The sequence below is a fragment of the Orcinus orca genome, chromosome X (assembly GCF_937001465.1).
Source record: "Orcinus orca chromosome X, mOrcOrc1.1, whole genome shotgun sequence".
NCBI classification, from domain to species: domain Eukaryota; kingdom Metazoa; phylum Chordata; class Mammalia; order Artiodactyla; family Delphinidae; genus Orcinus; species Orcinus orca.
In genome coordinates, this window is record NC_064580.1 from 88,346,239 (window position 1) to 88,359,173 (window position 12,935).

The window sequence follows — 12,935 nt, forward strand, 5'->3', positions numbered from 1 at the left end:
CAAAGTGAATCAGCTATACAAATACATATATCCCCATATCTCCTCCCTCTTGAATCTCCCTCCCACCCTCCCTATCCCACCGCTCTAGGTGGTCACAAAGCACCAAGCTGATCTCCCTGTGCTATGTGGCTGCTTCCCACTAGCTATCTATTTTACGTTTGGTAGTGTATATATGTCCATGCCACTCTCTCACTTCGTCCCAGCTTACCCTTCCCCCTCCCCGTGTCCTCAAGTCCATTCTCTATGTCTGCATCTTTATTCCTGTCCTGCCCCTAGGTTCTTCAGAAACTTTTTTTTAAGATTCCATATATTTGTGTCAGCATACGGTATGTGTTTTTCTCTTTCTGACTTACTTCACTCTGTATGACAGACTCTAGGTCCATCCACCTCACTACAAATGACTCAATTTCATTTCTTTTTATGGCTAATATTGCATTGTATATATGTGCCACATCTTTATCCATTCATCTGTCGATGGACACTTAGGTTGCTTACATGTCCTGGCTAAATAGAGCTGCAATGAACATTGTGGTACATGATCCTTCTTTAAGATATGTTTTTAATGAAGAATTTGTGTGATGCCAGTTTGACCTTTTTTAGTGGTACTAACAAATGCAGACTGCCTGAGATCAAGTTAGGAAGCTCTGCTAATTATCAGGAAGTAGACATGAAGCTGCTACTTCTTTTCTCAAAGGGAGATGGCTATCATGGAACCCAGACAATCAGACTCTGGTGTTTCAGGCTCCAGGTCTTATCAGTTTCATGAACAAAGCTGGAGTAAGGCTGGTTTTGATCACAGGCCACATATAAGGTTTCCCTTTCATCTGGCATAAGCCAGAGCTATTCTCCAGGAGGTCCTTATGGGAATCCAAATAATTTTCTAGGGAATGAACTATGCTCTAAAACATGCTATGAAATGTGAGTCCCTATTTGGGGATGGCTATTCTCTAAAACAGTGGGTGACTCTGCAGAACCCTGCTAAGTTATTCATTGATAAGCTGGCACATACACTGTGCTCATCAGATAGCTAAGAAAAGCCCATCTGAGTATCAGCCTAAGTCCTTTGTTAACCCAACCAGAGCTTCCCCCAGCTCTGGGCCCCAACGTAATTAGTCATTAGGAAAATATAAAGTAAAACCACAATTAGATACCACTTCACATCCACTAGTATGGCTATAAAAAATACAGTGAGAGTTGGCGAGGATGTGGAGAAATTTGAACCATCCTGCCTTGCTGGTAGGAATGTAAAATGTAGAAACAATCTGACACTTCCTAAAAAGGTTAAACATAGAGTTATCATATGACCGAGCAATTACACTCCTAGGTATATACCCAAGAGAACTGAAAACATATGTCCTCACAAAACTTGTACACACATGTATATAGCAGGATTATTCATAAGAGTCAAAAAGTAAATACAATCCAAATGTCCATCAACTGATGAATGGATAAACAAAAGGTGGTATATCCATACAATGGAATATTATTCAGCCATAAAAAGTAATGAAATACTAATACATGCTAAAACACGGATTAACTGTAAAGTGACTGTGTAAATTACCCTTTCTACTTAGGCAATCACTTCCAAATACGGCTGTACTTTGATATCACCTGGGGAGCTTATGCTGTTCCCTGAGAATCTTTGAGAGTAGGGTACCTGGACTGATGTTTGAAATCAGTTAGAGTAGATGATCTCTAAAATCCCTTATAGCACTAGGAATTGTATGAAATCTATGATAGTGGGTCACCAACACCCACATTTTGGAAGCACAGGCAGTAAGAGAACCAAGCCCAATGAACTGTTGTTCATTAGAACAGGTCTTCCAATTGAACTCTAAGCTGGTTCTTCTCCAAGACATCTCTCCACCCCACCCGCACCCCCAAGGTTGCATGAAGATATTCATGACAGGAATGAACTATGGCTGAAGGGATAGGTCACACCTGATGCCATCATGCCTATGTGGGTTGCTTTAATAAGAAATCACCCCATTTTGCCACTAGAGTTGACGATAACCAGTCCCTCCCTCTATGACATAGACAAGGTTGGATAGAATAAAGTAATGGACTTCTGACAGTCCCAGGCTTCCTGTTTATCAGTACCTGTGTACTCATAAGCTGATTTAGGTTCAGAGTTAATAATGGGGCTGATTTCTTGTTTACTTGTTTCCCTTAATATTAAAGAACTAAGCTGAATCATGTTCCGGATACTGACCTCCTGCTGGCCTCGTGTAAACGCAACTGAAGAGACACGAAGGTAATACTGTAATTATTTCTCTAGACCTGTTCCACCATTTCCTCCAATGTACCTGCCCACAGTCCCTCAAAGAACAAATCTTTATGATATATATTATTAGGGGAAGTGACTAAGTAGTGTCTACAAGATTAAGGGCAGGGTTGGGGGAGGATGGCCAATTCTACAAGGCAAGAAAAGCATCCTTGGAGGCTTTGGGGAGGGGTCCCCACACCACCTTCTACCACCTGGCTGTGCCTTTTATGACTGCATTGGGACCACTGCAGGCAGAGCCCCAAACACCAAGGAAGAGTATAATTCTTTCTTTAGCCTAAGAACTAACAGTACTTTTAAAGCTTTGGCTCATTTTCCATTTCTAGGAATGTGACCATCATTATCATTGGACTGGACAACTCAGGCAAAACTGTTCTTGTGAAGGCATTCCAGAGACGTAAGGAATTGAGAGTATTAGATCCTGGTTTAGGTCTCCCATGGGTCCCAGCGACCAATGAAACAATCATTCCTTCCTAGCCTTACTTCATGACCCTTGAGTTTCCTCTTTTAAGGTAAACACACACACACACACACACACACACACACACTCTCTCTCTCTCTCTCTCTCTCTCTCTCTCTCTCTCTCTCTCTCTCTCTCTCTCTCTCTCTCTGCTCTCCTTGGGTGTTATCAGCCTGTTTATGTAATGCCTGTCACCTGCTCCCTTTATAAGATATCCTAATTGAAGGTCTTCTCATAATGTCAGTATGAATGAACTCAGACTATGTAAAGCCCCACAGTCGATTAGGAAGGATAGCATGTTTGAAAGTGTCTAGTTTCAGAGCTCAATTAAAGTGGAATTTGGTCTAGATAAGAGAGACAAGTGGGGGATGATGAAGAAGTTCAATAACGTGAAACTCTTTGTGACAGTTCATATAGAGGGTTGGAGCTTGAGAAATGGTGTCAGTTCAGAGACGTGCAAGTTTAATACCAAATCTCCAGTTTAATACCTTGACATTTCAAGAAGCCGTTACACAGAATTTCAGGGAGCTACTTTTCCGGTTGTGAAGACACAGCTAACTGCTAGCCAATCAAAGAGCCCAGCACAGTGGTTGGCACAGGATGCCCTCCACTGATTTTTATTAAATAAAAGAAGGGTTATGATGAGGTGGTTGTTTTATATAGGCTGGCAGCAATCTACAAAGTAGAGGAAAGGGCTAACTTGACTCCTCTGCCTCTGGCCTACTTGAAGCCAGCATCAATTTCGTTGAAATACAGCAACAGCCTGCTGGCTGATCTTGCCGTCTGTAGCTGTCTCCCCAGTATTCAGTCCACACAGCTGCCCGAAGGACTTAATGCAAACATCTGATCGTGACCCAACCCTGCATGAAACCACTCAATGCCTCCCTGTTGTCATCAAAATAAAACTTAAGTTCCTCAGCTGCACACAAGGAAGGCCCTCCATGATTTGGTCCCTGATTTTTCCAGCTTCATTTCCCATGCTCTGCACATAGGCCCCTTGATGGAGCCAAAACAAATGACTTGCCATTCATCTGCCACTATACCATTCTAGTTCACATGCCCACGCTTTCTGTACATGCTCTCCTGCTACCTAGCATTTCATCCCCTCCATCATCTACCTGCTTAATCAAATGCCTCAAGACACAGCCTAAGCTTGACCTCAGGAAAGCCATCCCTAATGCCCAGCGCCTCCTTCTTCAGCTTCTACTCTATTCTGTGCCTCCCTCGATCATGCACTTATCACAACATCACTGCACAACTGCAAGTCCATCCCCTACACTGTGAGCCCTTGAGGAAAAATAGTGGATTTTTTTCAGCTCTGTATCTTCAGTCTCTGTACTTTTAGTACGTTCAGGTAGGTACTCATTCACTTGTGGAATGAATGTTCTCCCTCATTCCACCATCCTCCTCAGGCTACATGTTGCCTCATTCCAACTTTTCCCTCTCTTCCCCTCCCCCCACCCTCAGAGTGGCAGCCCCAAGCACATTTTAGCCAATGGTTCAGCCTGGTATCCCACCTTATGGGCAGCAGACTTGACTGCCTCTCCCAATTCTGATTGGCAGAAATGGTAAAAAGGTAAGCAGCACCAAGAAAATCAAGGAGCCAGGGTAAATCACAAAATTACTGATAAAAGTGGGGATAATTTTTAGAACCCAACTCAGCCCCACCCCTAGATTCCCATCCAGTCTGGGTGGGGCCCGGGAATCTATGTTTTAAGAACTCCCCAGGCCTTTCAATTGGCCAATCAGCTTTGGGAAGCACTCATCTGTAATTAGCCCTATGCTATTTTGCCTATGAGAATAGCATCTGCTTTCCATTCTAATTCCTGGAGGACAGAGCCTGGAGTCTATTTAATTTGTTACTGTATAACTTGCCTTGTGCTTGGTGAATAACTTGGGGCTGATTGATAAACCAATAGGTTTATGGTTGTGACTTCATTCACGGAGAAGTTTTTAATGGCTAAGAAGCAAAGTGCCACTGATGTCACATTCTAAAGAACATCGCAGGCCACCTCTGTCCATGCAGGACTGCCAGAGTCAATCTAATAGGTTCCTCTGTACCCAAAATGCAATAGCTTGCCCCCCCACCAGCTCCTGCAAATGTTTATGATTGCCAAAAACAGATAACAGCCTAGGGAGGAAGTTCCAATCTACAAGTAGTAACTTGTGTGAATCTCTGAAGACACCAGCTATAAAATATTTGGGGACATAAGCCATTATCATTAACAACATCATTCACTATAACTATTTTGTCTGGCATGGTCATATGGGGCAAGAAACCCAAGCATGAGCACAAGCAGGTGCCCTAAATGAGGGCGTTTAAAGCAGTTTCTCTCAAACCCGGCTATACATTTCAATCATCTGGGGAGCTTTAAAAGAAAATGCTGCCTGAGCCCCGCCCCAGATCTATGGCATCAAAATCTCAGAGAATGAGGCCTAATGTCATAGGTTTTAAAAGCTCCACAGGTGATCCTGAAGCATAGTCAGTACTGAGAGCCAAAAATCAGAATCACCTGAAGAGCTTTCACACCAACTGATCTGGGACCTGAAGGTTCAGATATTTTGGCCTGGAGAAGGCCCAGGGAATCAAAATCTTAACAAGCACACCAGATGATGCTGAGACACAACAGGCATGAATTTTACTGCTCTTTAAGGCAGTGGGTCTCAAAATGTAAGGTGCAGAAGAATCACCTGGGGATTTTGTTAAATGTAGGAGTTTGCTAAACATACAGATGCTTGGGTCCCAAGCCTAGAGATTCTGATTCATTTGGTACAGGGTAGGGCTTAACAATCACCCACATGTAACTCTAAAGCAGACAGTCCCCAAACTATGCTTTATGCAACACTCTGCTAGGGATATAGAAATGGATTCATCTCAGTACCTGTCCTCAGAGTGTTTATAAATTAATAGAGGAAATAAGAGAAATGTAAATTTTCAGGGGACAACTTCTGGTGGCATCTAGAGTTTGCCAACAGTACATTGAATTATTGAAGAAATGGTAAGGTTTCAAGTAAAAAGAAAAAAAATGGGGAAAGATAAAGCTTGCACTGATACTGAAAACAAGATTTTAAAATTACCTTTAGAGTTTTAACCTCTTCACTTATTATTTTTAAGTAGTCTAATACAGACATAACAAATAACACATCAAAGCTGTGACTGAAAATTATATGTTCTGTGAAAGCTATAATTAAAAATAAATCATTGACTAACATAAAAACAGAAGAGGACATTATGAGATGACATTAAAATGTAATAATATGTACATATACACACATATAGAGAGACATGTATACATGTAAATGTGTGTATAATCATACATTTCCAAAGATCTGAAAGCATCCTATTAACTTGTCAGCTAAACGACTTATTCTGGCAATCCTATGGAAAATGTTCCAGGTAGATTTGAAACTATAAATAAGAAGCTACTGATTCTGGTCTTAGAACTCCCAGGTATGAGTGTAGAGAATCTATAAAATCATTTTGCTACTAATATGGGCAGAGAGCTGGGCCAGAACGGTCAGTTCAACAGACTGGAATGTGTCTATGGACTGTCATGCTGAACCACATTTCTCTGGGGGCTGAGTGAGGGGTGGAATGCCCTGTGGGATTGTATGGTCTGGCCATAGCCTTGAAAGGGCAAAGGTATCTGAGTTTGGCATGGTTTCTCGGAGGAGATAGGAGGAAGAGGACTTCATACGCTCATCCACAGTAACAGGCACCATAAACATTTACTGAACACCTACTGTGCATAAGGGAATGCAGAGCCCCTCCCTCACAGAGCTTAGATTTTAGCTGGGGAGACAGGACATGCACAGAATGAGGTGAAGGGCCAGTTTAACAGGTCACGTGTTCAAAAAGAGAGAGAAGTGAGAGCTGGACTGGTCAGAGAAGCTTCCTAAAGTAAGTGGTACTTGAGCTGGGCCTTGAAGAAAGGATGCGAGAGAAGAACGTCCTGTTCATTCATTCATTCACTCATCAAATTCATTCAACAAATATTTATTGAGCACCTGTGTGCCAACCTCTGTGCTTGGCATTATGTATATAACAGTAAGTAAAACTGAAGGGATTCCTATCCTGTTGCAGTTTATAACCCAGATAAATAAATCATAGAATTTATAACACTGTAATATGTGCTGTGATGGTGGTAAGCCCAGAAGAAAGTGGGGGATGGTGGTGTGAGTTAGAGAAAACTTTCTAGAAGGAACAAGATCTAAATTGATATTTAAAAAACAAAATAGGTGTTAACCAAGCAGAGAGTAGTGGAAGAGTGTTCTAACCAGCAGGAATAGCATCTTGTGAAGGCCCAGGGCAAGAAAGAGCATGACAATCATGTGGAGTGGGGGGTAGAGAGGCACATGAATCAAGAAGCATAGGGAGGAAGAGACTGGGTACCAGGGACCCTGGACACCAGTCAGGGAAGAGATGGATCTGGCAGGTTAGGAGGCAAAGGAGTCTGTATTCTACCTTCGGAGCAGTGGGTACTCACGGAAGGTTACTGAGCCAGGAGAGGGTAGCATGAGCAAAGTGCGGTTTAGGAGGATGGATTGGCGAGCATGAGCCAGATGGCAGGATACATTCGTAGGATTCCTCAGGGCAGGCTCTAGTCAAAGTTCAGATCATCGTTTAACAAATTCATCTAACTATAGCCCCATTTTGTTGTTGCTTCTCCTCTCTTCCCCCATGTATAGTACTCCCCAGTAGGACGGGCGGTAGTATGAAACCTGAACTGACCACACTCCTCCTGGATGATTATGAAGTTTCCGTCTATGATCTGAATGGAGACAGGAATGGCCGAGAAATCTGGCCAAGCTACTACGCACAGGCACATGGACTTGTTTTTGTCCTGGATTCCAGTGACTTAAGCCGCATGCAGGAAGTGAAGGTCATCTTACCACACCTGCTGTCTGATGAAAGAGTGGCCGGGAAACCCATCCTATTGTAAGAGTCTGCCTTTGTGTCCAATTTCCCCTTCCCATTTTGTGCCTTTAGAAGAAGTAGACAGAGGAAGGGTTAAGTGGTCCCAGTGTCACATCCAGTTAGACTTCCTCTCCTCTTTGGCTGAGGGGGAGTGGCCCAGTCCTCTGGGGGCTGTTTTCAAGAGCCACTTTGTACCAGGCACTGCCATGGGGGAACCTGTTACCTAACTGTGCAAAGGTAATTTTGAAGGCAAGCATCAGAGGGAAATGGAGAGTAATATCTGGATCTTCCACTGCACCCCCCGCCCCAACCCATCCCTCGACTCTTCCTGAAGACTGCCTTCCTAAATTTGCTTCTTTTTTCTGGCTTCGGTCTTTGACCCTGAGATGATGGCAGAAAACCCCTATTTTGTATATTCAGTGCCAATGGCCTCCTCCCCTGGTAAACTGCCCGAGAGTTATGTAACTAACTCTTACCCCAGGGTGATGATTCAGGTGGCCAGTCAATCCTCACCCCTCCCCCACTCCCTTTTAGCCTTTTTTGTTCCCCGTTAGGACCACCAACCCAAGCGTGGACAGAGTTTGGGGGAGGATGTAGAAGCGCCAAATTCATTCGTATCCCAGTTAGCAATTCTAATTAAAGTTTGATGGTGCAGTGTAGAGGAAGTGAGAAATGAGGCCTGGGGATTATCTCGGATTCAAATTACTTGTGCTATTCTTTCCTCCACTGAGAGTTGGCTAGAAAAATGTCGGGCTCATCGCACTGGGTATGGCTTAAAAGCTAGTCCCTGGATATGTAGCAGCTGTACCAGAATTGGTTGTCCCCCTCTTTCCCTTCTTTTCTTTCCCTTGGCCTCTATCTCAGTTTTACTCTTCCTCTCTTCTTCCCTCCCTCTCTCCAATGCCCGGCTTTAGCCTGGCCAACAAGCAAGACAAGAAGGACGCCTTGCTACTTCGTGATATTACTGAATATCTGCTGCTGGAAAGGCTAACAAACAAGAACCAGTCCCTGTGCCGAGTGGTAAGTGTCTAGCCCTCCCCTCCCTTGTCCTCTCAAGCAAGGCCGATGCCTCCCTTGGCCCATAATCAGCCTCCTATGCCGGGTCTTAGGCAGAGCCTCTCTTTGCCAGGCAACAACTACAGTGATGATTTCTGACTCAACAGTGATAATAAATATCACACTCTTACAACACTTTCACATCTGTTTTCTCATTAGGCCTGCAAAATAGCTCTTTAAAGTTGGAAGTTTCAATAGCTTCATTTTATGGTTAAGAAAGTTAAGGCTCAGAGACTCTGAGTGACCTGTCCGAGATCACACATCCAAGACATTACACTTGATTAAAGGATCTTAGCTTTTGTACCTTTCATATACCTTCTCAGGAGTGAATGCTGAGAATCTCCTAGGAAGTCTTAAGAGCCTCTCTAGGCACAGCAGAGCTTATGTGCACCTGTGCTCTTTGGCTGAGGGTGACTGGGACTGTGAGCCCCAGGGGTCCCAGGTTGCTGGGCTGGAGCCTTCTCTTTTTGTCACAGGAGCCCTGTTCAGCCATCAAAAACCGCCAGAGAAGGAACCATGAGCCTATAATTGGAGGCCTGCGCTGGCTGTTATCTGCCATTGGGGATAAATATGAAGAGCTGTGTGCTCACCAACAGCCACTCCCATCGAGCATCCCAGCCCCCAAGAGCACCAGAGGCTTTGGGGAAATATGCTCATCAGACAGGTACCAAGCTGTCTCTATTAGGTGTACTGATAAGAATAGATGAAAAAGGGCTTCCCTGGTGGCACAGTGGTTGAGAGTCCGCCTGCTGATGCAGGGGACACGGGTTCGTGTCCCGGTCCGGGAAGATCCCACGTGCCTCGGAGCGGCTAGGCCCGTGAGCCATGGCCGCTGAGCCTGCGCATCCCGAGCCTGTGCTCTGCAATGGGAGAGGCCACAACAGTGAGAGGCCCGCGTACCGCAAAAAAAAAAAAAAAAAAGAATAGATGCAAAAGTCAGTCTTCAACCTAAGCAGTGAGTTCTGGGAGGGGCATGGATTCTGTGCGGTGCTGAGCAAGTCTCTCAAGATCAGTTGGCCCAAATGGGGCGAGGGCAGTGACCACAAACATACCAACATTGTTAGGTATACCCTCCCCTCGGCACAATTTGAGTGGTCACGTCAGTGGGATAAGTTAAGTCATCAGTATTACATTGTCTCCAAAACAGGGTTTCAATTCCCTGGTTTGTCACAGAGAGGAGAAAAGGAGCACGAGCCCCTTAAGGAGCTTATTGGCAATATTCTATGGCTAAATACCCTGGAGGTGCCCCACATTCTCCGCTTCCTGTTCTCTGATCATCCCAATGATAAGGAAAGATGGGAGGGAACAGGAATATGGAAAAGAAGAAGAAAAATAAAGAAAACGGGGTGATCAAGGTTTTGAGGAATAAAAGGACTAAATGTCCTCTTGTTCTGTTGTCCCTTTAATTGTTCCAAAGACATATGGCAGGGATGGGGGGACAGCTGGATTTGATTAAGGAGCTTGCATCTGTTTTCACTATGGCTTTGTCCTTTCTATCTTCCCCAGCTTCACTACCAGGATGGGAAAGTCCGAAGAAAAAAGACAGCACCTAGGACAACACTCAATGGAACCTAGGCCTCTAAAGCCAATCCTACAGGTAAGTGGCTCACTAAATGTTATTGCCCCAGGGACCAATCCCTGAGCTCTCGGGCACCAACTGACTTTTTTTTCCTTCATCTTCCTGCTATACAGAAAGAAGGTATAACAAGACCTAAAAAGAACACATCAGTAACATTTGCTTTAGACGAACCCAAGGAGGAGGATGAATGTTATGGGGGAAATGGAGCTTGTAACACCACTGAGCCTGGCTACAATCAGAGCCCCTAGCTCCATATGCTGAGAAAGCTTTTTGAAGGTAATCCTGGATCAGTGGTTAGTCAGAGAAGAAAAGATATAAAGGCTTTTCCTCACAATTTATAAAACAGTATTCGTATTTTGAGTCCAAAACTCTTTTCTCATACTATGGTTGGTGGTCAGAAGAAAGATATGTAGATGAAGTGCTTGGGGATCACCCTCTGGCCGTCCAGTATGATGCCCCAAGATCTTTGTTTGGATGGCTATAAGGTTATCTTAAAGGTTATGATTTCCAGTGGTGGAAGTACAAATTGGTACAACCTTTAGGGAGAGTAGTTTGGTTGTATGTCTCCCTCCTACTCTCCCTCTCTCTCTCAATAGATATATATCGAGAACTTTAAAACTGTGGAAACCCTATGAGCCAATCATCTCATGTCTTGAACTGAAGCCAAAGATAATTACACAAGTACACAAAAAGGATGCTCATGGTTGCTCAATCATAGCATTGTGTATAACAGCTAAAAGTTGGAAACAAGCTAAATGCCTAACAATAGTGAATGGCTAAATCAATTATGGTGCACCCACACAATGGAATACTATGCAGACCTTAAAAGGGCTAATGTTGACTTATATTTACTGACATGGAAAGTTTTCCACAACCCAAAGTTTTGTTAGAGAAAATGGCAATTGAGAGCACAGCACATATAGCATGATGTGTACACATGCATAGAACATCTGGAGGGGAATCACCGAACACAAGCAGTGGTTTTCTCTAGGGGTAAGATTCTAGGTGATTTTGAGAAGAGCCAAGGTACCTTTCTTTGGATTTTTGTTATTACTGGAAATTTTTTTAATAATCATATATGATTTCTCCCAATATACTAAAGGCACTAAAAAAATCTGTGATGACTTAAAGGCCCATTGTTGTTAATGTCTTCTCCATCTCAGTGTTCCTTGGCCCCAGTCTCCATGACAATAAACTGTCAATATTATAATGTCACTTCTGCTCTCCAAAGGATCTGGCCCTTCAGGCTACCCCAGAGCCTTGGGTTGTTACACCTACACAGAGGGCCCTAGATAGGAACATTGAGGAGGAGAGAGGTACTGCTCTGGGAAGGAGGATGAGAGGTGAGTGGATGGAATCTGGCAGAAGAGTGGAGGAAGTGTCTTTCTAGATGTCAGAATCTACCTTTAAATCTCTGTCCAAAATTGAAATCCATTTTTCATTTCTATAACCTCAGAACCAAGGGCAAAAAAGAGAGAAGACACTGGGGACCTTGGAAAGTAGCTAACACCCTCCTCACCTGGATGGACAGGAAGCCTGGTGCTTAGCTTTGCTTGCAGTGACTACCTATTTTCTTTCTTTTTTTAGACTTTTAACAGAGTGCTAAAGAGGAAAATGAAGGGAAGTCAAAAGAAACATCTCATATCCCTCCTTTAGTAAATGGGTTCATCTACAGAACCATTAGGATTATTCAGTTTTTCAATTTCTGTTTGTTAGTACCTCTACAGTCCCCCTACAACTCCACCTACTCTAACATAATATCCCTGAGAACTCCCATTGTGCCTGTACATCGACATTCGAGCCATAAAATGAATCTTACCCCACCGAGAGGCTCAAGAACAGTTAGGCGGCATCCGTTTGAGAGTGAAGACAACGTTGGCAAAGAAGATCAGAGCCTTGACGTCTTTGTACCCAGGTGCTCCCGATGAAGTTTGTGAGCAACATGTTGTGGGTGACCAACTGCAGTTGAGCCTTAGAAGTACAGGGTCAGTTTAGAATTACATTTTCCCCCTATGTTCTTGGGTGGAAGGGGACTGGCATAAATAAATAGAACTGTTCTACTGAGAATTATGCTCTGCTGAATCAATTTCAATCATGCCTCTGAAAACAACTCAGTTTTAAATTCCCTACCACTGTCTGAGAAGCCTGGCGACAATTCTTTTGCTGTCCCTTCAGGAATAGCAATTGCTGTCTCTCCTAACACTTAGGTTAGGTATGCAAAAACCGTACGAGCTTAAACACATTCAACTCTCCATCCCAAGGAAGGCAGTAGTAGTGGTGGTAATCATTCTTCACTATTAGTTCAGCTGTTACTTTCACCATCAATACCACAGCCCCCATTTACTGAGTGCCTTCTGGATGTCAGACGCAGCACTAAGCTCTTCACGTTCATTATCTTATTCACAAAAACCTTGGGGGTCGGCAGTATACCTGCCTGCATTTTACAGATGAAGAAACTAAGGGGTAGGGAAGTTAAATAACTTATCCAAGGTCCCACAGCCTGTAAGATGCAGAACAGGGAACCAAATCCAGATCTGACTCTAGAGCTACTTTAGGCCAGAAAGATCTGCTTACGCTTTGCTCAAACTCTACCCAGAAAGAGAAAGCTATACCCAGGAAAGATGCTGAAGCCTCACCA

The 12,935-nt window shown here is 43.8% G+C and overlaps 3 protein-coding genes across 4 annotated transcripts in view; 1 reads left to right on the forward strand and 2 right to left on the reverse strand.

Moving 5' to 3' along the window:
• Positions 1-12,935, reverse strand: part of XKRX (XK related X-linked) — a 70,041-nt gene that overhangs the window by 40,608 nt on the left and 16,498 nt on the right. The window lies entirely within an intron of this gene.
• TRMT2B (tRNA methyltransferase 2 homolog B) overlaps positions 1-12,935 on the reverse strand; it is an 88,898-nt gene that overhangs the window by 24,339 nt on the left and 51,624 nt on the right. The window lies entirely within an intron of this gene.
• Positions 2,196-12,022, forward strand: ARL13A (ADP ribosylation factor like GTPase 13A). Its single transcript, XM_012538144.2, has 8 exons — positions 2,196-2,254; positions 2,611-2,681; positions 7,434-7,683; positions 8,577-8,682; positions 9,195-9,382; positions 10,225-10,315; positions 10,411-10,573; positions 11,885-12,022. The coding sequence occupies exons 1-7, from the start codon at positions 2,196-2,198 to the stop codon at positions 10,543-10,545; spliced, it is 900 nt and encodes a 299-aa protein (XP_012393598.1). The 3' UTR covers positions 10,546-10,573; positions 11,885-12,022.